This window comes from Pseudopodoces humilis, chromosome 9 (genome assembly GCF_049639895.1).
Source record: "Pseudopodoces humilis isolate 2021_Gansu_Grassland_sample_001 chromosome 9, ASM4963989v1, whole genome shotgun sequence".
In the NCBI taxonomy this organism is placed as follows: Eukaryota; Metazoa; Chordata; class Aves; order Passeriformes; family Paridae; genus Pseudopodoces; species Pseudopodoces humilis.
Genome location: NC_142208.1, coordinates 20109629 through 20136833, shown reverse-complemented (window position 1 = coordinate 20136833; position 27205 = coordinate 20109629). Strand labels below are relative to the sequence as shown.

The following is a 27205-nucleotide window of genomic DNA, read 5'->3' as shown; positions in this document are numbered from 1 at the left end:
CTAGATGTAAAGACTCCAATATCCTTAACTGTGCATTTGATGAAGAATCTAAAAAGATTGAGCTGACAAAAAATTTCACTTTGAAAGATGTGAGCTAATATTCTCCCTACTACTCTCTAATAATATATAAGGTAAAAATACAATTTATAAATCAAATTTTTTGTCAGATGCTTAACATGCAGGGCATGTGCCAGAAGACAGAATAGTTGACAGCTAAATGTAAAACCTGTATATGTAAAAAAAAAAAAAATATTTTGGAGGTGTCACATGTATGGTTTCACAAGCTTAGAGAAGGTTATTTTAAAAAATCTTTATTGCAACATACCAGGCATTTATTGAAAATTCCAGAATACTTCATAATTCCAAAATAAAGAAAAACAAAACTCAGCTTTTATAAAAAGTAAAACCAGTTATCTTCTTACTAAGTCTGGAACTGCATCCTGTTATCCACTGCCAATAATTAACCCAGTAAGAAGCTAAAAGCACGTTTTTCTTGAAAAACACTGACAATATACTTAAGAGTGCTTCGATATGTGGAGGGACTTGCATTTCTGGTATTTATTCCTGCAGAGACACAGATAAGCCTATCAGCCTACAGACAGGTAACTGAGGCTGGGAAAACATCTTTAGCTTATAAACTGCATTTGTTTAAGAAGATAAAGATATCTCAAATACTATCTTCTTATAACAACAAAAAACCCCACCCAAAAACCAGAAACCCAAACCCAAAAAACCCCACCCCCTACCACCCCAGCAAAGAACACCAAAAAAATGCCCTGGTGTTCTAAAGAATAATGGAAAAAAGTGAATAAATCCACAGAGGTCTTTATTGCTTGCACCTTTTTGTTATCTACACGGAAAGCATGCAAGTCTGAAGTTTCATTCATCCTTCTGCTGTAGTACCATAAAGGACAGTCAGACCTTGAGAGTTAAACCACTGAGAGTAATTTTTGACACTTCTAAACAGTACTGGATTGCTCTGTGTAACATACAAGTAACTGCTCATAGCCTCTTCTTCCAATACTTAAGCCAACAACCTTACAGAAAGAAAAAACAGCTGCATTGCAGCATTCCTAAAGCATTAGTAGACCTGAAGTAGGGTATGCTTGTGGGGATAAAGTATTTAGCTAAGTGTGAACACAGAGATTCAGTATTAGAAGACAAATTTGCACCTACACAGCCCAAACTATACAGCTGTAAAGGAATAAATACCAACCATAAAATTCAACATGAATCTGGAAATAAGTTTGATCTATTTATGATCCAACAACAAAAGGTGAACTCCTGGGAATGAGTGATAAAAGCCTTTGGTTACAAGGACTATGGAAGTTCTCACAGTACCAATTATACAGACAAAACACCACACATCCAATTATGTTGTAGGTATGCTGGGGGAGAAAGGCATCAGATGTGTAGAGAATTTATGCGACTGAATAAACTTCTCCTATCTTAAGGACTGCCTCTATTTTAAGCAGATGTCAAGGCATACTAATAGTCCAATTGAACATCCTGTATATGGCAGTTTCTTCTAACAAGCTTTCTCCTCTCTAAAGCTAAGTGTGATACTAAAACAGATTTTATTCAATTAACAGACTTTGCTGACGAAACAGAATGGGGATTGTCATATATTGTGCAAATGGTTTTAGACCTCTCTCCCTTCTACATACACGTGACTGGAGCAGATGGATCTATGAAACATCTATATGATTACCTTCATGATGTTGTTCAGCTAACTAGATTTATCATCAGAAAAATTATATGCTTTTATTTGAATCAGAGCTGGTCATCCAAGAATAGAAGCATTAATAGATTCACCTAGGAGTGCATCCATGTAAGAAGAATTTTTGCTAATGAATAATCCTACATCAGCATGCATGTTGCCTCCAGGTTAAATGTTAAAATTGCTGAGCTAGCACTGGCTACAAGGTGATTATAAGCAAAGAAGTGTTTATAGCAAGAGTAAATGTCACTGAAAAATTCTGAGTCATAAACTAGCCATTTTCCCAGAAATAAGGATTCCAGATGCTGTCAGGACAGGCAGAACAGTACATTCTTGCCTAATTTGCAGGTGAAATAGAAAGAACAGATGTATTGATGGAGAAGAAAATACTAATCTTCACAGAGTACAAAAGGACAACCAAACAGACACTCAAGAGCTTCTAGGTCAATCTTCCAAAGTTAACGCCATCCACCTCCAATTCTTTGTTTGCTGTATTTTTTGCTCAATTGGATATTTAATAAGGTGCTTCAAGTTTCATCTTCCTTTGTTTACAAGAAGCGACTGGCCCAGGGCCCAATAAAGACATGACGAGAGTGGCCAGGCCATGTAATGTGAACCACAGGCATCAGAATCAACCAGCAGTTTACATGACTGCTCTGTTTCACAGTTCCACAGAACTAAAATGCCAGTGTGTATTATTCATGTTTAACACTGAGTGCAGAAGCACATAAAAAGTTTACAAAGTAACGGGCTTGCACAATTTCAGAAGGAAGCTAGTCACAGCAAACAGATCACGTAAAATTTAACATAGCTTGTGTGGCTCAGTGACAAAGACGATTCTAGTATATCAATTTTCAAATTTAATAAGGTGTTCAAAAATATTACAAATTAAGCCTTCCAACAATGTTTACCATTAAGCAATGAGGCACAGCAAACACAGAAAGTAAATTACTGTCAAGCTCTATGATTACCTATTTCTTGCTATTCAAGAACATGCAATATAAACAATAAACAATAATACTCTATCAAGTTGTTAGTGAGATTCACGTGTGAAACTTACTTTACTAATGGCTTTTGATGAGTTGATGGTTAGTGCCATAAAATATTCATGCTACTGTGAAAATGTGATGCTTGTACTATTTTAATGAGTGCTACACAGTCCCATGCATGGCATCAAATACAACTAAAAAAAGTATATATTAAATTTCATACCCCTGCGTTTAATAGACTGAGAGCAGATATTGACGCAAGACTGCCAGAACTGTCATCCTAATAAGAAAAACAGAAGCAGAGCCTTAGTGAATAAATGAAGGAAAAATATCATTACAAAATAGCAACATTCAAGCCAAAATTTTAATACACATATAGAGTATTTATCTTGTATGTTTAAAAAAACATGGATGTGTCTGTTCTTCCTCCTTTTCCAGCCCTTCAATAGACACACATACAAAGACTTCCCACTTGTGCAAGATCTGTATTGTTCAGACATTGACTGGATTGTTTTTCTGGTTTAATTGATGTTTTATATTTTCAGTAATCAGCTCCTTTGTCCAAAGGGAGTTTTTTTCCATGGTGCTTCTCAGGTGCACAACAAAGGCGGTCCCTGATACATCCCGTGTCTCCCTAGTACACACCACTGACAGACATTAGACTGACTTAACCACAGCCTTGGAAGGTACATATTGTTAGAAAGGAAAAACAAAACATAGTCCCCTGCCATGTTATCATTAGTATTTCTTAACTGAAAGCTCAAAAGTGGGCTATACCTCAGCCTTGCTGGTGAGAACAGAGATGTATTTGTAATGCCTTAAGCAATAGCCCCTTCCATTATAAACATGATTCTAAGCACCACTCAAGCAGCAAGGCAACCAGGTATAAATGCAAGCCCAGCTACAGGAGACCCTGTACAACCATGGCTCCGCACATTTCCAACCAAAAGTCAAAGTTGGTTTTATAATGGAAAGATAAGCCAAGCTAAAAGATGGAGTATAGGAGAAGTGACAAACAAAGCCCACTGCTTATTTTTATTCAAGGCTTTTAAGCCTTGAATTATAGTGCCTGGGAGAAGGAAAAAAGGGTTTTTATCATTAATTCAACAGAACATATCTGCAGTGCTCAGAGTAATAGAAACCATTCTAAAGGCTTTCTTCTCCCTTGCCATACTATTTTTCCTTTTCAGTACTGAAGGACCATGCCATCATTGGAAGGATAAGATTCATATTAAAACAAACCAACAAAAAAGCCCCACAATTTCACGCTTTAAATAAATGCCCATGAATGACAGCAGATTGACCACCTGAACCTATTCTTTTGGAATTCAATACAGCCTGTCAAGATGATGATTTTGCTTTCTCGGCACCTCAAGCTCAGAAGCATGTCTGCTTAACCTGCAAATGCTCAGTTCTTTGAGAGAAGAAAAATCCTATGTATCCTGCTTCACTAAAGAAATTCAAAGGCCCAATAGAAGGAGAGGGATCCCACAAAGAGAGAATCCAGAAGACTAAAAAATAAAATATTATGTCCCACCAAGTCAAAGAAAATTAAGTACTACAATTTTTATTACCTCAATTTATATTATTTGTTTCCTCCAAATCCAGCAACTTTCAGGAACAGAAATGAAAATTCATACCTATGTATGCCCACGCTTTCTTTTTCAAGCCTTAGGAAGAGATCAGTTGCTTAAATACTCTCTGAAGTTGTCCTTTAATACTTTGTTTTTTTAAAAAAAACCAGCAATCAGAAGAATTCACATCAGCAGATTCAATACTTCCACATTATTTTCAAAACACTGATCCCATCTCCCCTGGAAGGAGCTCCCCTGAAGATGCATTTGTGCCACCAGCATAGCACTGACATCATAAGAGTTTCTCCTTAACAAGTTTCCCTTGTCAAAGGAACTTAGGACATCCTAGCAATAGGTGCTGAACTGTATTTTAGGGCCTTTATGCAAAACAAAAGAAAGCATGTGTGACTCTGAAGTCCTACCAGTTTCACTACCATTTTACTGACAAGATAATCACTGAAGAAATCTAAAACACTGGTGAATGTCTATGGTTTTCCTCTAGAATAGATATTTACACAGACGATATTTAAATACAGATCACATATCTACATTCAGATATGTAAGACTACACATAGGATAACTGAATGATGTGGGACATTTCTTGAGAATCTGAACTGCTACAGCATCTACAATGAAAACCATCCCAGATTCTCACTGCTTCTGGTAGGGCAAATTGTAATTCAGGTGTTACAGGTTCCTTGCAAGGCCAAACAGCCCCATTTATTATTTGTCCTTGTTTCCAGGCAGTTAGTTACCAATGTATTCCTGCCCTGTATCTGGCAAACAGGCAGGTCTTGCCTTTCTTTTTTCTCCAGTAGTGGTGCAAGGTGAGCCAACATAACACAAGATAATCACATGACCTCTCTACTTAAGAACCACTCTTGTAAAAAAGCATTCAACAACTTCTCTGAGATAGTCAGTCCTTGGGTTTGTTTACAAACACATATACACATTTTATAAGCATTAAGACCTTTGCACACCTTTAAACTCTAACAACCAAGACTGGTGGGAAGAGCTAATATTGCAAGCCAAAAGGTTTGAGTCATATGAAAACTGATTCAAAACACATCTGTTCCTCTGAAGAGAAGCCTCTGAGAACCCTTGTCCCTGGGAGACCATGGGAATTCTGCCGAATCAATGACTCCAATTTCTCCATTAGATCTCAGACTGGGGATAACAACATTGGAAAAATATTCAAGTGAAGACACCTATGGTTTTTTTAGCCCCCAAGCAGTTCTTTTTTGTAAAGATTTCAAAGCCACCCCAGCATATTTTCAGAGGTTACATGTACAACAGTGACTCAGTCAAAGCTAGTATTTAATGGACTAAGATTAAAACCTTCCATTTTGTACACAAGGTGACAGCTATTGGAAAGATGTTTTCACTTCTGAATAAGCAGTCATTTCTAAAATCACTGCAAGCTTTTAATGATGTGGCAGATTTAAGTAGAAAAGAAGTTGTTTTTTTTTCCACTTCATTTAAGGCTACCACTGCAAGAAGCATTATTAAAACTGCTGATAAAGCAAATTTGGTGTACATTTTGCTTGTTTCTTATCTTGCAACCTGTAATTGCATATTTTGAGTTTACTTTAATTCAGGCATATGAGGACAAAACCATACTGTTTTAAATACATTAATAAAAAGTATGTAGACCTGCTTTAATAAAATAAGCTAAACTTAATTACTTGATATTCAGAAAACTTTTTATCATAGATTAAAAGCTCTTTTCTTTAACCATAAACACAAAAACTGAAATTGAGCTTGCATTTTTAAACAGAACTTGGACTTCAGTCAATACATTCCAAAATGCTATATATCAGCCCACAAGTCTGTTTTTGCTTTAAATGCTTCTGCATTAAAGTATTTCAGCAGTCTAATTTAAAGCAGATTTCGGTACAGACTGAAAAGAATTTACCAAACTGATCAATAATGACAACATGCTTCTTATAATAGCTAGTTTTATTAGCTGCAGTTCATGAAAAAAGGCACACTTCCTAAAACCATCAAATGCGTTTGACATTTGCAGTCCTGGGGAGTTGTTTTCCCTTTTCAAAAAAAACAGTGAAGGAATGAAGCCCAGAGGAAGGAGATGTCCAGCAAAAGAGTTGGCCTCAATCACATCCTGCTTGGGCAGCTCTAAATCCAAGGAGAGATGAGCGTGCCAGCAGCTGCAAGTGGGGAGATGCAGCTGCCAAGAACTTTCAACCTCTGACCCAGTTTGAAGGAGCGCATCTCGCCCAAGGCAGCGCAGCTGCAGGGACTGTGCAGGCAAACCCCGCAGGCTGCTGCACCACAAAAACATTCATTATCTTCTACACAGGCTAAGAGACTTGCAAAGAAATTATTTACAATAATATTCATTAGGCGGTCTCTGAAGGCACAGCTGGCTGGCATCCTCACCTGAAAAATGTCTGAAACAGTATCCCAAATTAAGTTTCCAGATTATCTTGGTTATTCAAGATAATATATTATATCTGAGTAGTACATATCTGAGAGAGGAGAGGCACATATAGCAGTGTCTAGTTGACAGACAGTGACTGGGACAAGCCACAAGCATTCATATAAACGTAATCCGCAATTTACTACATTATCCTTGTCATAACAAAAAGAACAAAGGGGGTTCCTTCTTCAGCCAGGATGGAAAAGGGGCACATAAGCCCTACCAATCTTTTGGCTATAAATCTACAATGATGCAATTTTTCTCAGTTTTGCTAATAGGAAGGTACTTCATGCTTCATGGTATTGCCATAAAACTTTGATGTAAGCATTATCCTTATCCAAAAGACTTCCTCCTCCTATTAATTGCAAAGTTTTTCCTGTTGTGAGTTAATTTTTCTTGCAACAGGACTTCTTAAGATCTCATCTTTTACACGCAGGATGCTGACTCATTACTGAGTTTCCTTAATCAAGGGTTTATTTGCACCCTCCCAAAGCTGGCCACTGACATCAGCAAAGTGAAAGGATCGTGTCCAACCACGAAAAATAATGTCCAGGAATGACAAGATTTGTGGCTAATAATAAACTACTATAAACTCCCTCACAGGCAGCTTGCCTACCTTTTTCTAGTCTTACACCTAAGGTTCATTTTACAAAAGCTGGCTAATAAGAAGTAAACATGGTTCTTACCATAAAGAGCTAAATGAATTCAGCAAAAATGAGGGGTTTCTGTTTCAAACATATTTGATCCCTCCACTCACACTTAGAAAGTCATAGTGCAAGTTTGGAGAGACATTACATGTAGGTTATGAAGTAATCTGACTAGTTCACAGAATTGCATGTGAACAAAACACATTAAGCTTTAATCATATTTCTGTCAACTTCTTAAAGGCATTCTATTCTTTTCACTCACATCTCCAGCCTAGTGAGGGATTAGTGATTCTACAGACTATAGTCAGCCATTTGAAGTGAAGATGCTATTCCTCATTGATCTTCAATAGCCAAGTGTGCCTATATTCATTCTGACCCATCACCATCTCAGCAAATTTGAACATTTTTTGAGAAAAGAAACCACCAGCTTTTCTTTAAAGGCATATGCACAAGGAGCTACATAGAAAATTTTAAATACACGTGCAAGACATTTGACGCATGCTAATTGTGGAGACATTTAGGGCCATTTCTCAATTTAAGATCAAATTTCCTTAGGTATGCAGCTTAACTGTGTGCAGGGCATACTGTCAAGCTGGTTCCCCTTTTGGTAGCTGTACCTCTTAGCTCATGAGGCTTTATCTAAAGACCATGCATGCTTTAGCCAAATAGAAAGCTGAAACTATTAGCTATTACTGATACTTTACTCAAGATTATGTAAATCCAACAGTGACTCTAATCTGGAAAACATTATAGCACAAACCACATGACTAGGAGCAACTCAATTATAGTTAAGGATTGTTGCATTACATTTGCTTTTCTGACACTTTGGAGGAGTTAAAAAATGGGAACACTACAGTTTAAAACAAACACAGCCACTGAGGGACAACAGAATAAGAAATTAGAACTATTTCTTCAGATCATCATCTTCAACAGGTTGCCCAGGAAAGCTGTGGATGCCCCATCCCTAAAAATGTTAAAAGATTGGACAGGGCTTTGAGCAATCTGGTCTATTGGAAGCTGTCTGCCCACAGCAGGGAGAGTAGGACTCCCTTCCAACCCAAACCATTCTATTGTAACACGATCTCCAGAGCAAATTACTAGAAAACAGTAAGGAGATGACAAGTAACATTGTGCAGGTTCTCCATTTCACTGGATGGAAGAGACATCTGGACTTCACCACAGTATTTTCACAGCACAAGGCCAACAGCATGCACCTGCAAGCAAACCAAGAATGCTTGCCTCCTCTCCCACTCGAAGAGGAAACCACTCAAATAAGAAAACTGTATTTGAAAATATAGAAAAAGCATTCTGTTTACTTCACAGTACAAACTACAGAGTAAGTTGGGTTGGAAGGGACACCTTTAAAGGTCACGTAGTTTCAACCCACAAGACTGCACTTTCTGTAATCTCATCATTTTCTTGCACCATTTCATTGTGTGACAAGTCCCATTGCATTAAAGTCCTTCAAAAAGATCCTCTTGTTTTTCACTTTGGTTGCTCCCAAAAGGCTCTCTTTGCTACAAAGCTCTTTCTAGGAGATAACTGAACACTGCTTCATTCACAGCCATTTGCACCTGCCAAACACATCAGCTTATTTGGAATTTAAGAAAGGAGACAGAGAAAGCAGCCCTCAAGAGATTACTGTTTTAACCAACACAGGGGACATTCATATTTCTTATGTCAACAAATCTTTGAGCTTCAGGTTTGCATGCTAACATTATGTTAATGATGCATTACCAATTACCTTTGAAGACTGACATTTTAGGTATTATTTGATCAAAGACAGATTCCACAGGAACAATTATATGGAAGTGCAGCTTTGTAACACAGGAACAGAGGAAGGAAATCAGAGGTATCTTTGTGAAGAATTCCAGTAGCTCAAAAGCAAGTTTAATTTATAGTATTATTTTGCAACAAAGTATCTTGAGTGAGATTAAAACTTTAAATTAAAGATGACATGTTTCAGAATTCTAAGCAATTTATCACAAGTTGCCTACATAGGAAGTCTTCCATGCAAGGATGACAATGGAAAAATGGGTCAGATTGCAGAATACCATGTTAGATATGATAAAATTTTATGGGAAATTAATGCAAGTTCTAATGTCTTGACAAAAACAGCTTAAATGCTTTTAAACATATATCACCTTTCTGTAAGTATTTTTTATAAGTACTGACATGTACTGAAGAATGTACAAGATAATAATAAAATTCAAATTCCTTAGTAACTACTATTACTTAAACAGAGCCCTAAAAGAGTGTTCTCGGAGCACCCTGTGGTCATATAACACCAATGTGGATATAACAGCAGAGGAATGCAGTACCTGTGTGTTATTTTCACAATTTTCCTACCTAGAGTTGTGTGTTTACTCACCTGCTGAATAATTTTGGAATCTTTTGGAAGGTTTTCCCTGGGTGGGACTTTTCCAAACAACTTCCAACCAGGAGCGCTTTGGACAGCAGGTTTGAGTTCCTTTGTCCTTTTAGTGAAAAAGTTTCTGAAAAGACAAGAAGGTTTTCGTTCTGTTTATTATAAGCATATAAATGAAGTATATTGTGCCTACTTACATTTCTTCAATTTCTCCACCAGTTCACCACTTGGGTGAAACGTAGAGGTTTACTGCTTAGGAAATGCATAGTGCATTCTACTTTAAAATAATTAATGTGAAGTTGAGCATCTTTCATTACATGTGCTTTAATGCTAATATTTGTACTTAACACACAACTTTACTTCTAAACTAGTTTATGCAATATCAGAGCTTTTCTTAGTAATAGCACACACTTTCTTAAATACAAACAGCATACAACAGACTCTCAAACTTCTGTTTGGGGTTTGCTTTAAGTGTTTCTTCCTCACTTACTTGGAGACTGAAATGACAACAGCTGAAAAACCCTGTAATTTAAGAGATTTTTTTTTTAAAAAAAGAGGTGAATTATTACTTCTATCAATCTTCACACCTTCAACTTTCATAGCATGGACTAGAAAAGCAGGCAACAATCACACAGCTTCAGTTTAGAAGATAACCTTTACCAGTGCCTAAAGCAATTACACCCAAAGAGGCATAAGACTGAATTGCTCTTACTTCTTCAAAAGCCAGCCATCACAAGACCACGTTAGTGACCACTGATCAGATACTCAGCTGTACTATTTGACTCCAATCACAAGCTCTCACAAAGCATGTTACGTACAAGTGCTTTAAAAATGAAAGAAGCGTATTTATTCTGAATACTGGAAAGTTACTTTCCAGAAACTCATAACATAAAAGGATTAAAAGCTCAGTAGCCTGTAAGGTTATTTCTCAGGAAGCTTACCAGCTGACCTCAGAGAACAGAATATAGGAGTACTTTTGATGGAAGATGTTTTTGTACAGTGTTAAATAGCTAATTTTACACTCTTCTTCTGGAAAGAGATCCCCTGATTTATTCTTCTTAAGCAAATACTTAAAAGTATTTGCTGTATTTTAAAACATAATTCCTTTTCAAATTGGAAGCAGTCACATTTGTGCACAGCAAACAGACTCTTAGCTTTGCCCAGATAAAAAGAGCATGCTTCAACAACCACAATCTGTCTGAAAAGTGCTCAGGCCTCTTAAATTCCAGTGCTGCCAGGGTTTCTGGCCAGTCAGCATAGTTTTACAATTAGAAACTGTGAGTGTTTGTAAGATGTTGTATGGTCTTCAAACACAAGCTATCTTTTTAGTCCCCAGAATGCTTTTTGTTATTTGGGAAACAAGCAAATGCCTGTCAAAAATCACACTTTTTTGTGCAAATTTGCATGAATGAACTCTACAGACTGTGGATTTGTGTGTAGTTGAGATTTAGCCACCAGCAAACAGCAAGCTGGAGAGATAGAGAAGTAGGTGCTGACAGAGCATGGAAGCCTCCCAAAAACTCCCATAAGCTCAAGACTGGTGGTCCTGTGGAATCCAGAAAAAAATCAAGAAATTCAGAACACCAAGACTTCCTTCACTCTATTTGAGGCCACTGTCACATCTACACACTACCATCATCAACAGCTTGTCAAAAACATTTTAAAAGACTGCATTCAAGAAAACAGAGTTGCTATAGACAGGAAGGGAGTACAGGATTACACACACACCTGATGAAAGAGAACACCACGAGAGATTTTTTTAGAACACCCAGATAGAATCTGTTGGTACCCCAGTACACTGTGCCACTTCTGTGGAGGTTTCCCAGATGTTGTTCCAATACAATTACTGGGAAAGCACATTTGGGGAATAACTGATTGCATGATTTGAATAGTTGTTTGCCATTAATGGAATTGAGTCATTGCTATTAATAATAGTTTAATTAATACAGATTGTTCTAGAAAGCATTGCTGTGATTCACACATCCTACAACTCCGTCCCCATCACAGAAATTTATAATATCTTAGTCCATCCCTGTGGAAGCAAAGTAAGCACTCAGAATCTCCAAGACAGTTGTTTCTGTTTTATAGCCTAGAAAGGAGGAACAGTGAAAAAGACCAGCCATGGTACCCATGCCTTTAAAAAACACCATCCTCAGTCAATCCCAAGACTGCACACCATTAGTGAAATGAACAGATCCACTCAGTAAGACAAAAAAAAAATATGCTTACATAAATAACACAGGCTTATTTCATAATGACACTTTTCACAGTGCTTTCTTTACATTATCTTCAGGAGGGAAAGCGGAGCATTTGAAGAATCAACAAAACAAGACAGAAGTTTTCTAAAGACATGTCACTCTGCACTATCCCACAGCCTTGCCCTTCAATCTGCAACAGCTGTATTTGAACTTGATTAGAGAAGACTTTTTCCCTCAAAAGCAGGTATGTGGGAAGGTACATTCTGGAGTACCTTTCTTGACTTCATGGGCGGCAATAACTATCCAGTCTCTGTACATATTATGGAATACCACCAGGATTACTTGGCAGTTGAACTCCACTGCTTCTAGCATATGTAGAAGCTGAAAGATGCATTTAAAATTGATGGCAATCTGTCACTGTATCAAAGCCAGTTCATTATTAACCAGGCAGCTGGTAGATTTTTAAAAGGAAAAAAATGTGTAAACATACAGAAGTTTTTAATTAATATTTCTATACAAAAGATTTAGGCATGCTCATGGCTTTTACAAGATTTAATTTTTCATTTTTCTAAAACAAATAAAACATTAAAACAAACCCTCCAGAATGCAGTCTGGAAGGAAAGAAGTTCTACTTTTATGGAGTACATATTCAATGAAGTCTGTTTCTTGGGAAGGCGAAAAGCTGGTAAAACTTTGTATCATGTCAGAATAAACTCCACATAGGAATTCTAATCCGAGGGAAATTAATGAGAGACTACAAATAAGCTTTGCTGAAGATGGAAGGACACTTTTTAATTGTTTTGGCATTGTTTTGGCAGCCAACAGTATCACATCTGATGTGTTCTTGACAGCAGTAAAGCCTTACAAAAGCCTTGTTAAAGAACAGCATCTGTGAATGCTTACAAGTTGCATTCACTGAACTGCAGGAAGTGTACTAGATTTGATGTATTTGTTGCTGCTTAGAATATTCATAAGTCTCGCTGGTCCCAGGAAGAGTCAACTATTGAAATAGCTGAAAAGTCAACAGCATTTTGGTACAGAATCTCAAAATGCATTTGAAAACTTCAAAATTCCTTAAAAAAGAGCCTACACTTTAGAACTGAACAACTCTTTCTGTTGCAAGGACCCATGGGATGGAAGTATTAAATTAGTTCATTGATTTAAGCTCTGGTTTACAAAAGCCCAGGGGAAAGCTGCAAGGATTCTTTTTTTCCCCTGCTTCTTTTATATAATACATATTAACACTCTCAAATGACACTCCAAAATGTTTCAGTAGGTGCCTTGAAGAGCTCAAAAGCTAAATGAAGTGCCATAGAGTAAGTTATTGGCACAGATCAAGACATCATATTGCTAACATGGTTTGGATTATGCTGAACAAAAGCCTATGGGCTGTGATCACAGAACTACAACAGCTGTAATGACAGCTATGACTGGTGGTTTTCCCCCTTATTTTTAACAGTGTTGCTTCAACTATTCCTGCCTGTGCCCAGGCTAGTCTGTGCAAATTTCACCATACTGGTGGTACAGCAATTCAAAACTGTTAACCATTTCTACAGATGACACTAACATTATGCTCTACTAATGAAATTGCTGGTTTCCACTCTGCCTTTGCTTTTAAATTCACTTTTGTGATGCTATTTAAGATTAATTACTGTAGTCTAAATGCAATTAGAATTAAGTTTCAGGGGGAGGATAGGTGGAACGTGATACTTTAGTGAATTTTTTTTATTTACTTTGGGGTTTTGGCTTCCTCTTCCCTCCCCCCCCAAAAAATCTCAACACGAAAAACTTCTTTTCAATTTCCAAGCTAGCTATAGGTCAGTCCAAGAGGATAACAGATTTCCAAGATTTAGAGGAAGTTACCAGAAAATATGAGACAATTACTTCAACCTTGATATTAAATTTTATCCAAAACCAGACTGTGCTGTATTTGCACAGCAGCCACTCAAAGAAAACTGAAGTGCTTTGAACAGCAGCATCCACGAACATCAGCAGGTATGAAAGGCTCCAGGGTAGACACATCTCCAGCACTCTGCCTCTAGGTATAATTGAGTCAGTTCTCCACAAGAACAAGAGTCTGACAAGAATCTTTTGTTTGACCAAAAACGTCAAACTAATCTAGTTTCAAGCTACACATCATTTCGTACAGTTCTTTCAACAAAGATAAGATATATGAATTTTTCCTTTGTACAACTCCACTGTGTGCCACAAACAATAGGTTATCAGTATTCCAACTGCTATGAGCATCCAAGCAACACCTTAAGTAGCTTTCCTTCCCAGTCACTCAATCATTACAACTCCTTATACAGGCTCAAGCTTCACCTATTCTGATGCTTTTAGCAATCTACAGGCAGATTTCAGGTGTAGAGGAAGGTTGGGTGTTACAGCTGAGCCGTTTAGGATAAACATCAGTATAAAGCATACTAAAAATGAGACTACATTTTTCTAATTTATTCATTTTGCACTACAGAAAAATGGCAAAATTCAAGTGATCTCAGAGGAGAGCATAAACCCTGTGATCATCATTACTGTTATACGTGAGGAAAGTATGTTTCCTTACAGTTCACATTAATATACAAATAAATTTAATTTGAAATGCTGCATTATGTTAGGAAAAAAGAAACCCTAACAAAACAAAACACACACCCCAAAACACAACACAAACAAAAAGCCAGAAAAACCCAAACAAACAGAAAAAAAAGAAAAAAACCCAACCACTGAACTATGGGCATCCTTGGCAAATACACAGTGTGGCACCAAAGAAACATTTTCTTTCCAAATAAAATATTCAGAATTTAGGATTATTTTACAAATAAATTAATGCTCTGTTTATATCTCAATGCTGAAAGGTAAACTACTATTCTCTGATTTCTCATCCTTACAAGATAACTTCGAGCTTGCTCAAAATGTTTACTCATTAATTTACATATAAAATAGCTCCAAAAAGAGACCTCAAGTTATACTACCACAGTAAAAGTTACCTTTTTTTAGAGAAAAAAGCTAACTGTCAAAATATTTTTCTGACTTTTACTTCACACACGACAATCTGGTTTAGTTTAATTTTCCATCATCAATCATTTCTTCCCATTGCATCCATCTTTCAAGAGCTTTGACAACAGGGAAGTTGTTATTCTTAGGAAACAAGATTTGAAAGCCAGGAGAACTGACAGAGGAAGTGAGGGCTGATTAGATTTTCCTTTTGATTAAGCATCTAGTACCTGTTAGTAAACACTGCATAAGACAACTGCATCATTTTAAATCCAGGGAAGCAACACACAAACAGGAAGGAATCGGCATCCCATCAAGAACATCTTCACTCTGTCATATAATAGCTTTTCCTCACAGAATCACAGAGGCTCAGGAAAATCCAGCATAGAAGTAATGCTACAAATGAGCACCAAGTTGGACCAAAAAACCCAGTACATTTCCTCTGTGTTTTTAATACAGTTACAAAAATGCAGTTAAAAGCCCTGAAGTTAAATTCCTCTGCAATAACATTAAAAAATCTACTGATTCCAATAAAACCTCAGAACATGTAAAAGGGATGAAGCAACAAAATTCATTAAAAACTGCATTTGTATTACAAAACAACTGATTTTGCATCTCCACAAAGAACAGAGTTCTGCTTGTACGTGCAATCTGCTCTTGCTCCATCCACCCCATGCTAATTTTTTAATAAGCTTCATAGACATACAAAATAGGTGTATGATTGAAACTTGTTGAAATTTGAATTAGCTGAAAGACAAGCTGATAAGGAAATTACTTATTTACCCAACAATCTTTATCCAGAAAGCTGTATCAGTACAGAGTTAGGAGAGGCATGTTCCAGGAATTGCTACAAATAGAAAACACTAAAATGAGAAGTTTTCTCTTTAAACCACACTTTTAGAACAAATTCTGAAGACCTCTACAAGCCTGCAATTCCATATTCTGTCATGACTACAGCCAAGTACGTAACAGCAACTATTATATTCATATTGACATCTCTTTACTAGGCATAAAACACAAAAGCTGCTTAAGAACACAGCAGAATTCTTCTCCATACTCGAATCTTGGTCATTCTGTTAAGGTCTCATGTGCAATAATTTGGAAATAATAGCAGACAAAAAACCATTGCTTTATGAAGCAGAATTAGTCCCTCTGCTTTAAACAAGGCTTTTCAATAATTTACATGCAGAAACAAAAGTAACTCAACTCTAAGCATAAATAATGAATCATTGAAAGGAAATAAAACCTTTTTGGTTAGCTACTTACAAATCCCGCAGAGCAACAGGCATTCTACATTTTTAATTTCAATAGCTTGAAGTGTCACCCCATTTTGATCCAACATGTTTATGATTGCTCTCAGCACAAGTTTCAAAATTCTGCCCTATACTGGAAGAGATGTGACCCAACTAATTTTACAGTTTACATGTTCCACCATTTTGCTACAAGAAGCAGCTAGATACAAGCTTCTCTCTTAGTTTTATTACCCCAACCACAGATTTATTACAGGAGGTTTCTAGTTTTAGCACCTTCTAGATGTAAAGATCTCCTCTTTCTCTCTGCACCAAGACAACCCAAAGAATATCCCAAACTACCCTCTCCACAGAAGCCTCAATGTTTGTAATAGTCTAAACCTGCAGTCTTAAGTGCTATACAAGCAAGCTTTTGGCCTCTTTTCCCTCCCCACCAAACAAATAAAGTAAGGAAACGTAAAAACCCTACCCAGAACAACAACCATCATCAGCAAGATCAAGCTTGTGGTATTTTTTTTAATTAAATATGATGTCTCCATTTATATTAGTGGTCAACTAAAGCCTTGGCTACAATTAGGTATATCTGAAATTTAATGAACAGTCAAGGACTAGCTGCTAAGGACTGAGAGGTTGGGAAGGAAGTGGCTTCTGGTGTCTTGGGAAGGACAGAAAGATTGACAGAACTATCAAGGAACTGCACTGATGTGACTAAATTAGATCAACTCTCTTGTCAAGCTCCTAGTGGATACCAGTCCCAAAGTGGCTTTACAAACTCTGCTGGCAGAACAGTTTTACTACAGGTACACAAACACTTGGGAAGTTTTAAGAGTTGAAATTGTTAAGCAGTATTACAGAACACTTTGTACAGAACACTCACCGATAAACAGTATTTTACCACACTACATTATACTCCTAAGAGCTATTGCACAGGTCAGCTTTACAAGCAGTTCAAACATTCAAAAACAAGCAGGCACATAAGCAAGGTAACTGATGGGATTAATTTTCAAAATGGTTTAATACAAATAAAGGAAGAGAATCAGCCTTTAATTTCAGAGTGAGGTAGGAAAACAGAGATTTATGCTACATGTCTTTATGCCAGACTGTTCTAGCATCTATAAAGCTATTTTGACATCAAACACTATGGTCAATCTTCTCTAATAATGATCAAATGTCACCCACAGTATTTAAAACAAAGTCTTAGATGACAGCTGCAAGAAGTGGAGAATTTTTACCAGCTGACTACAGCTATTCTGTATATCTGTATTTTCTGGGGTTTTTTTTTTTGTATGGCCAGGAAATCTACTCCAGCAAAGTCACAGCAAGTTAATGAGCAACATACTCCAAGCAAAACAGTGCTAGAGGAACAAGACCCCTTCCTCCCACAAACCCACACAATGGGGAAGCCCATTTCTCCTCCTTGCACAAGTAATGTCCTACAAACCCTTCTGCTGCATCAGTTCCAAGACTCTGTATACCTTGCAAGCCAAGCCAACTCACTAGTCCCACAGAAAACCATCATCACTTTTTCACTCTCCGGCTTAATGAGCTACAGCACCTCATAAAGGATCATATAAATACCAGAAGGATGGATGAAACATTTTCCTTGTTTCCTGACAACAGCAAATTCTTCAATCAGCTCACCAAGATGTCTCACAAAGTACAGCTTAATTAAACAAACCACCTGAAATTGTTCTAGAGGTGACCCACTTTAGTTAAGGCAAAACTAACCAGCTTTATTAGGGCAGTCATTATAACTACAGTTCAAATGTTTCCATACAATGTGCTCTCAAGACAAAGGTGATGAACATTTCCAGCCTTTGACATGGCCTACAAGTCTGTGAACTCTAAGTTCAAACACAGGGCAGAGTTTTATTTTGAAGACTGTCTCAGGGGTGATTGGAACTCTGACCAGCCTGGTTAAACCTCAGTTAATATTTTTCCTTTCTGGTGCCTGACAGAGTGCCTGACAACTACCTGATTGCACAATGTAGCACTACAAGCAAGGCATTACTGTAGTACTTGGGCAGTCACTCAGCACCTTGGGTTTCAGCTGCAACTAGCAATTCGCAATATATTTTGTGTCATTGCTTCAGTGATCAATTGGAGAAATACTACAAAACACAAGAATTAATTTTTGATCTATTAGCTGATATGAGAAGGCAGGGGACTGATTTAATTCAGTTTTGTCTGATAACTTTTTTCCAATTGGAAGAAATTTTCCAGTCTACCACTCTGCTATTTACAGAATTTGAGGAACAGCAAGCAATTCGCAAAACACAATTTACAAGAAAAAGGTAAAAAAAATTAAATAATTTAGGTTGGAAAAGACCTCTAAGATAATTGAGTCCAACCACTAACCCAGCACTGTTAGGATCACCACTAAACCATGTCCTCAACTATCACACCTACATGACTTTCAAACATCTCCAGGGATGGTGGTTCAACAACTTCCCTGGGCAGCCTCTTCCAATGCTTGACCAGCCTTTCAGTGATGATGCTTTTCCAAATATCCAACCTAAACTTTCCCCTGCCACAACTTGAGGCTGTTTCCCCTCATCCTACCACTTGATATCTGGAAAAAGAAACTGACACCCACATCACTACAACCTCCTCTCAGGTATTTGTAGAGCGTGACAAGGTCTCCCTTCAGCCTCCTGTTGTCCAGACTAAACCAGCCCAGTGCCCTCAGCTACCTAAAAGCAGACAGATGCCAACCACACAAATACCTTTGATAGCAAGTGGATTGAGTTTTAAATCATCTTGGCATACAAACTGCTTCATTACTGCCCAGCAACAAGACAGACCAGATCCTACATCAATGAATACATTAGGCAACTGAAGCAATACAGATAGAACAGAGCTTTACAAGGTCTGAGACCTGACCACAGGCAAGCTTAGATTGCCTATTCCTACAGCTGGCCTTCAGGAAGTTTAGACCAACAAATGTCACAGGCAAGAGGAGCCAACAAGGAAGCTTTCATTATACTACATGATCAAAAGACATTCTTTCACTTACTCAAGAGCACATTAAATAAAACTTCCCAATATAACAATGGAAACTGAACATAGCTTCTTCTTAATAAAGGAGTACCTTGAAGAAGGGAGAAAAATTGTAGGGAAGTACTCCTCTAGGCTACAGCTATTCTTTTCAGTCAGGACATAAGAAAGCAAGAGAGGAATTTAGAAGAACACCAGTCTGTTTGGATCTCAAAAGTTCTGAAAGGATAAACTCATCTATGACCATGAAAACTAGTTTTCTACTAATTGAAGTCATAAGTTCACACACACACAAGAGTTCATCCACACTCTTCTTCAGATTGTTACTCCAATATCGAGCCAGAAGCAAAATACTCTGCAGGTGGTTTGCACAGCTGACTGGTTTCTGAAAATACAGAATACAGCCAAATTACCAGTCATTTTTGCAGGCTCTCCTTGTATTCAGACTTCATTCAAAAATCTGTAGGATTTTTATGCTGGAGCTCTCAAACTCTGAGAGGTTTGACTGAATCTGGATAACAGACTGCAGTATTAGAGAGATGAAGCAGAATCCATGCTTCACTTCCTTAGAAAGCAATAATAAAAAGACAGATGCACACACAGAGGCTGGGAAGTTTAAAGTAATGCCAACCACAACAAACAACACCAGTTACGATAAAAAAGAACAGATGACATAACAAACATCTCAGTAGTTCCAAGAAATTTGAAGAGAGGAGTAACAATTTTTGTATACATGTGAATGAAATGTGACCAAAAACCCTTAAACTCCTATTTTATTCTTAAGCAATCAGGACAAAATAACCTAATGAATAACTGAGTAACCAAGAGAGCAAAAGCATAAAACTATCATTTTCTTAGAGGCCAGCTGTGATTCAAGTGATTTCCTTTGGTTGTTATTTCCCATATAAAACATTCTTCTTTTAATCACAGCTTATTCAGAAGAGAAGTCCCATTCACTTTGTCACACCACTCTCAATATATTCTGTAAGAAACCCTGTGACCCCAAATAAGCAAAAGAGACCAAGGAAGGAAAAGGCCTTCTACAAAATGAAGAGGTGGGGGATGAGAGAAGATGCTCTCAGATTAAGTTTAAATGCCTCTGTAGAACACTCATTAGCAAAACAAGCTATGCTTCCAACAGTTTGCTGCATACAAAGCAGCAATTTAAGCTGTTTGGCTTAAAAAAACCCACACAGCCCCCCGCAAAAAAAAAACCAAAACAAACAAAACAAAAAAACCAAAAAAACTCCAGCATTAGTTTAATGAGAACTTCATGAAAACTCCTAGTGTAAATATATGCACCAGTGTTGATTATAACACTGTCCATTACACTATCCACCAAGGAGAGTAGAAAAATTGCTAATAATACTTCATGGCATTATCGATTGGTGAAGACTGTACATATGGCTCTAAGGTTTTAGATCTGGCATCTATTTAGTCAGCTTTTTTTCCTTGAGGGGGTAGCTGTGGGAAGACTTGCTGCAGACAGAAGTTGGACCAACATGGCCTTCTGAAACCTATCCAGAATCATATCAACATAACATGCTTCTGCTTGAACTCCTGAAATTTAACTTTGATTTGCTAGCCAACAGACATCCTAACCAAACTGATTCTATGAGCAGATAGCATTTTATCTATGGTGAAACACTCACTGAAAGCCAGGAACTGGCCAACATGTCAATACAACTTCACAAAATAAATAATTCTTCACAAATGTGAAGGAAGAATCTACAGAGGAGCTTCTCAACTTGATAATATGAACGCAATTTCCTATTTTTATCAAGTTACTTATGTTTCTAACTCAGGAAAAAAGAGCACTGTTTGAAGTTGCCCACAGATTTGGGTCCAAGTACTCTTGCTTACTTTCTCTAGCCAATTTTAATTTAAAGCAATTATATGTATCCATTTGTTCACTGAGGTTACAAGATTACTTACAGAAAGCAAAAACAACTGTGCCCAAAACCAGAAGGGTGAAGGTTGCCCTCATGGCTTCTGGAGGAAGCTTTCATGTATTCCCTTAACTCTTCTCTCTAATTATCTTTCCAATATATTGACAGCATATCTGTACTTTATTTCATTTGGTTTGTTTTAATTTGGACAATGTAAAAACAACATCAAAATCAAAAATAAAACACACAAGTCATTTCAGTAAGATCTGATGAAGATACAGGCACAGACAATACCACAACAGAAATTAAGCACTGTGAAGTGACCCCATCAATCTGTTCTCTCATCTTTACATGAACAGAAGGTTTAGAAGACCTATCACAACGAGGACAGCTCATTCCCATTTGATTAATTTTTGATCAAAAGTCCACTAAACACATTTCTTCTCCATAGGTGCACAGTACATCCCCTTAAGTTTCACGATGATTTCTGTATGCAGAGCTTTTCTCTAAAACCTTCACAAGACCCACTTAGGTAGATGCCTATGTACTGAAAAAAGCTGCAAGCGCTACTTAGTGATAAACTGAAACAAACTGCAGAGCTAGAGACACTACTGTGTACTGAGTAACAATACTGAGTGAACCTCCCTGCAACCCTCCAATCTCTGCCAAGGACATTTGTAAAGGCAAGAAGATTAGCAGCCTTTCAAGGACTCATGGAACCACAGGGCTGTGTTTACAATGAGGGAGACAAAGATGTGAGTTTCAGTGATTTCTTAGTACTTTGTGCCTACAAATACTGACTTCTTTCCATCATCTACTCAAGTGAATATTTTTCAAAACTTCTGGACAATAGACAGAACCACTCTGGGCAATGAAGGAAGTATGAGACTAAAGACAGTTTTCATGAGAATACGAGTGCCAACTAGCTATATATGCTTATAACCCCTTATACCTACTTCTCACAGCACACTCTAAAGACCTACAAGGAGTGGAAGTTATGAATTAATCTCACTCTGAATCTTAGGTGAATACTGGAACACAAGTTCTTGAGAAAATGGTGCTCTACTACAAAGAAAGCAAATATCACTGTTGTCATCAGTAAGCTTTGAATAAGAAACTTTACCAACTACCAGATACCTAAATTTGTCTAGCAAATACACAATTCAGAAAAGTACAATATCTACATAAACTGAAAAGATGCCTGATACCTACCTATAGAATTATGAAGTAGAACTCATCTTTAGAAGAGATTCAGAATCACTGAGTCTTTACCTCAGCCCTGGATTACTTGCTGCTGCTTGACCTTTTTGGTTTACTGCTCTGCTCTGTCCCCCAAAGCAGCACAGTTAGAGCATACTGCAGTCAAGGGAATCGTCATGGTTTAATTCTACTGTCCATGCAATGTTCCTGCTCACTGAACCATTCTGCACCCAATAGCGACCCACTGGGGCTACCCAAAAGTGATCCAATAACCCAAGAACAGAGCATTGCCTTTGTAGGCTGCTATATAAGACCACAAAGCACAAGAACAATGCCTGTATGTGGCTGCATTATGAATCATACAAAGGACTACAAAGCAATGACAGGTGACTTCCAAGAAGCCATTTATTGCTCTGACCAAAACAGTAGCACAGTGGACACAAGTGACCATAGCCATGTAATTTTCCTTGCCATGACACTCTGCTCCACAGACTGATCTGCTTGTGGCACCTCACTTCACATGTGGAGAGAAATAAGATGTAGAGTAAAACCAATTATTTTTCACTTAAAAGTTGGTAGTACTGATTTGACAGGTTTAATGATTTGGCACAAATACAACTGAAAATCCCAGGGCCATATATCATGCCTAATACTTACCTGAAAAAAGGGTTCTAGTCACCAATGCAAACTTTCCCAGGATATTAAAGTAATTATTAATGACAATCTCAAGGGCACAGCCACTCTCCCTGTCACAGAGTTTGGATAAGAGGCATCTGATGACAGCTGCTTGATTTTTCCCCCACCTCACCAGTTTTATTTCTGGTTCAGTGAATGAAGACAGACAATTAACATGGATTATTTCAAAGAACTATATAGCAGGTCAGGCTGATAACTGAAGAGCTGGGAACAAGCTGGAACAGCTGGAAACAGCAGCCTCCTAACCCAGATCTGTCTGATCAAACTGTTCGACCACAGCAATTACAACAATAAAGCTGGAGGCAGTAGGACCTCCCCCTTGCCTTCTCTCTCTCTTTTATTAAGTATCTGCAAGAAATGTCCAGCTTTTGGTAGAATTTCCATATAATTATGGCTACTAGAAAAACACAATGCGAGATACCAAATTTTAGACAGTTTACAAACTCAACAAAAAGCATTACAAGCACAAAACATCCTATATAAGATACTCCAGGTTGCTGGGCTATCTGTGTAGCACATCCAGTACCTTTTATTTTTTTTTTACATTGTGGGAGCAGCTACACACTCTGACAAAACACAAATTGTTTGCCCTCGCTCGGATACACAGGCACTCAGTATCACTGAAATTCTGGGGGGCAACATCATTTATGAGTCTGTGCATTCAGAAATACCAGCAACCTCTTCCTGAGAACTCCGCAAGGAATTAAAGTTGCTACAAACATTCTAACACAGGACAATTTGTTATACTATTTCAGTTCTAGTTACTGACATCCTCTTTTTAAGAACTACAGGATACCCACTTACCCTGGCAACTGTCAGCTTTGAATGTATCCAGGCACTTTAAAATAAAGGTGAGAAGTCTAAGCGTTTGAAATATTGGTTCAGAAGACAAGAACTAACTTCTGAAAAAGTTATAAAAGTTTTATTACCACTTTTCATAACAATGGATATTACCCACTCTAGTATCTATGTATCTAGAGACAAATCTATCAAGCAAGATGACTCTGAATTTGTTTTTAAAGAAAATCAATGAAAGTTTTCATTAGTCAATCTCATTTTGGCTGATGAGATTAAATCAGCTGTAACTAAGGCTATACATCTATGGATGTATAGGCAGAATTGAAGGTAGCCAGTACTGCTCACCAGGCCAAATGCACCAGAGGCACAGCCAGCTAGGCCAGTCAGCTGCTGTGAAATGGGATTTGCTGAGAGCCACTCTTTCACTGAGGTGTCTGTACCTTAGCTTTTGTTAGGATAGAAGCAGTTAAACTTTTTCATGTTATCCAAGCCTTCACTAAAACCAGCAAGTATCAGTGTATATTGACAATTTCTACTGCACAGCAAGTTCAGGCTTTTCTATTGTCCTGGTTTTACCTGGGATAGAGTTAATTTCTTCTCAGTAGCTGGTACAGAGCTCTGTTTTGGATTCAGTACCGGAGGAACAATGTTGATAACACATTGATGTTTTGTTTGTTGCTAAGTTGTGCTTATCCTAAATAAAGGACTTTGTGTCTCATGTTCTGCCAGTGAGGAAATACACAAAAAGCTGGGAGGGAGCATAGCTGGGACAGGTGATCTGAACTGGCCAAAAGGATTCCACACTATAAAACCTAATGCCCAGAATATAAACTGGGAGAGTTACCTAGAAGGGGTTGATCTGGCATTAATCAACAGCTGGTGAGCAATTGTGTTGCGCATCACTTGGGTTTTCATTTATGTAATCATTATTTTTATTTTTTTACAATTACATTTAATTTTGTCTAAATGATCAAACTTTTCTTACCTCAACCTACAAGTTTTACTTTTGATTCTCCTCCCCATTTTCCTGGGGCCAGGGGTGAAGAGGGTAGAGAGAAGGGTAAGAAAGAAGCTGTGTGCTGCTTAGTTGCCACCTGGGGTTAAACAGCATCTATAAGGAAAATGCTCCAGAATTTCAATCAGTTATTGTTTTGGGGCAAAAAATAACAATACAAATGTTACTGGTCAGTGTGTTCAAGGAGTAAGGCAAAAGGAAAGTACTATCACAGAATATTCTGACTTGGAAAGAACCCACAAGGACCATCGAGTCCAACCCTTTAAGTGAATGGCCCAGACAGGGATTGAATCCACAGCCTTGGCATTATTAGCACCATGCTCCAACCAATTGAGCTACTCTCATACAACATACTGCAGGCCACATAACATGGGGAAAAAGAAAAAAAGCACGAGAGGGAAGACCACTAATATGGAATAGCAGGACATCTCTCAGCCCATCCCTGAAACAAAGTGGGTAGATCAAACTTAATCTTCAACTGCTGCTATCCTCATCCTCAAGTATCCATCTCTCCCTTTCCTGAGAGTTGGCAGAGGGAGTCCATTTCTGAGTTTGGGATCCCACTTTGAGATCAAACCTCCCCCATCTCAATTCTTCAATTAATAGATTCGTCTTATTCTGTCATCTTAAAACACTTACAAACCTACTGTCCTATCAGAGTGACTTGAACAACAACTATAACCCCTCGGTTTGGGAGACTACAAACTGCTGGAAATTAAACTCCTCACTTCAAACATAATAAAGGTAATATAGAGTGTGCTATAAATTACTATAGTCCAGCTGCACCTCCTGTGTAGTACACTAAAGAATGAGTAATGCGACAGATATTCTAGGCGACAAAGCTCAATGTCCCACAGCTTTCGGTTTTGTACTAGAAACTTAACAGAAGTCAATTGAAGCACAAAGGACAGGCCTTGAAGTTTTCAACAACGCGCTTCGAACTAAAGAAGTAAACTCTACACAGTCAACAAGTAGCAAATACTTTGTAACACTTAGCAATTTCCACGACGATTTGAAATGTGTTTCCAACACTAAAAACTTTCACTTTATTCTCCAAACGGTTTAATGAGTACCACTGTGATCATTCCGTGTTATTCCCTGGTACAGGAAGCAAATTCCAGTTTGAAGTCCATGTAGCTCGTAGCAGTAAAAGGACCTTTATCATCTTACTGTCACGTCAAAAGCCTCTATCCTGCCCTAGAAGTATCTGCTTGCTAGAGAAAGTCCCCGTCAGGGTGGGAGTCTCTCTCCGTGTGACCCGCAGTCAGACCCTGCTGACCCGACACACGTTCCTGCAGACCACCCTAAGCCCGCCCGTGACCCGCTCCCGTAGACCTGCACTCCCTTCGCCCCCAGCTCTGCCGGGGACGGCCTCACCGGCCCCGCCGCCGGCTCCTTTACCTGGTGAAGAACTCAGCGAAGCTGCTGCCGGCGCCGGCGATGCCCACCCGGTGCCGGGCCCTGTCCGCGGGCTCCTGCGGCGGCGGGGCCGGCTCGGCGGGCGCGGTCCCTCCGTGCGGCAGGTGCTCCGGGGCGCTGCGGCGGCGGCTCACCTCGTACGTGTTGCGGGAGTTCAGGTTCACGTCCGTGAAGCCGAAGGGCGCCGGGGGCAGAGCGGCGGGCTCCGCCCGGTCCCGGCAGCTCCTCGCGCCGGGGGCGGCCAGCGCCCGGCTGCCGGCGTCGGCCCTCGGGCTGCGGGGCGGCGAGGGGCTCTCGCCCGCCTCCCCCCCGCGCCGCTCCGCCTCGCTCCGCAGCCGGCAGCTCCTCAGCGGTTCCTCCAAGGCGGTTCCCGAGGGGACGCCTCCCGCCAGGCAGGGGAGGAAGCCCCCGTTCTGCAGTTTCGCTTCCTCCTCCTCCGGCCCCGGCTCATCCCGTCTTGCCCGAAGGGGCGGCGGCGGTTCCTGCGGCGGCAGCAGGAAGCCGACGTCCCCGTTGGTCATCCTCCCGCAGGGGCCCACGGCGCAGGCGGCTCCGTTCGCGGGCTTCTCCGGGAAGTGCTTCCCACCCGCCGCCGCGGCGGGGCCGAAAGCCGCCAGGTACCGCTGCAGCAGCCGGTCCTGCCCCGGCCCGCCGCTCCGCCGGCTCGAGCCCCGGCTCCCATCCCGCTCCCCGTCCTCCTCCTCCTCCGCCGCCTCCTCCTCCGCCGCCTCCTGCCGGCCCGCGGGAAGCACGGCTGCGCCGCCCGGAGCTCCGGCATCGTCCGGCCCCACCATTTGCCGCCGCGGAGCCCCGGGGGCGCGGCGGGGGGCGGGGCGCGCGCCTCCCTCCGCACCGGCGGCGCCGCGAGCGCTAGCAGCCGGCGCCGCTCTGCGCGTCGGGCAGCGGCCTCGGCGGGGGGCGGGCGGGCCCGACACACGCAAGCGCGCGGCGCCGGCGGCGGCCCTTCCCCCCGGAAAGTCACCATAGAGAGGCCGGCAGGAAGCACCCGCTCGGTCG

General features: G+C 39.5%; 1 protein-coding gene across 2 annotated transcripts in view; it reads right to left on the bottom strand.

The window, feature by feature from the left end:
• Positions 1–26982, bottom strand: part of TBC1D12 (TBC1 domain family member 12) — a 41462-nt gene extending 14480 nt beyond the window's left edge. Inside the window, exons 1-3 of one of the 2 annotated variants that reach the window (XM_005520843.3) lie at positions 26171–26982; positions 9742–9865; positions 2933–2989 (exon numbers count right to left, since the gene is read on the bottom strand). In XM_005520843.3, coding sequence (XP_005520900.2) covers positions 2933–2989; positions 9742–9865; positions 26171–26982 — 993 coding nt within the window. The remainder of the gene's footprint in view (positions 1–2932; positions 2990–9741; positions 9866–26170) is intronic. The other variant, XM_088059544.1, reaches the window with a different exon arrangement.
• Between the last annotated feature and the right edge of the window lie 223 nt (positions 26983–27205).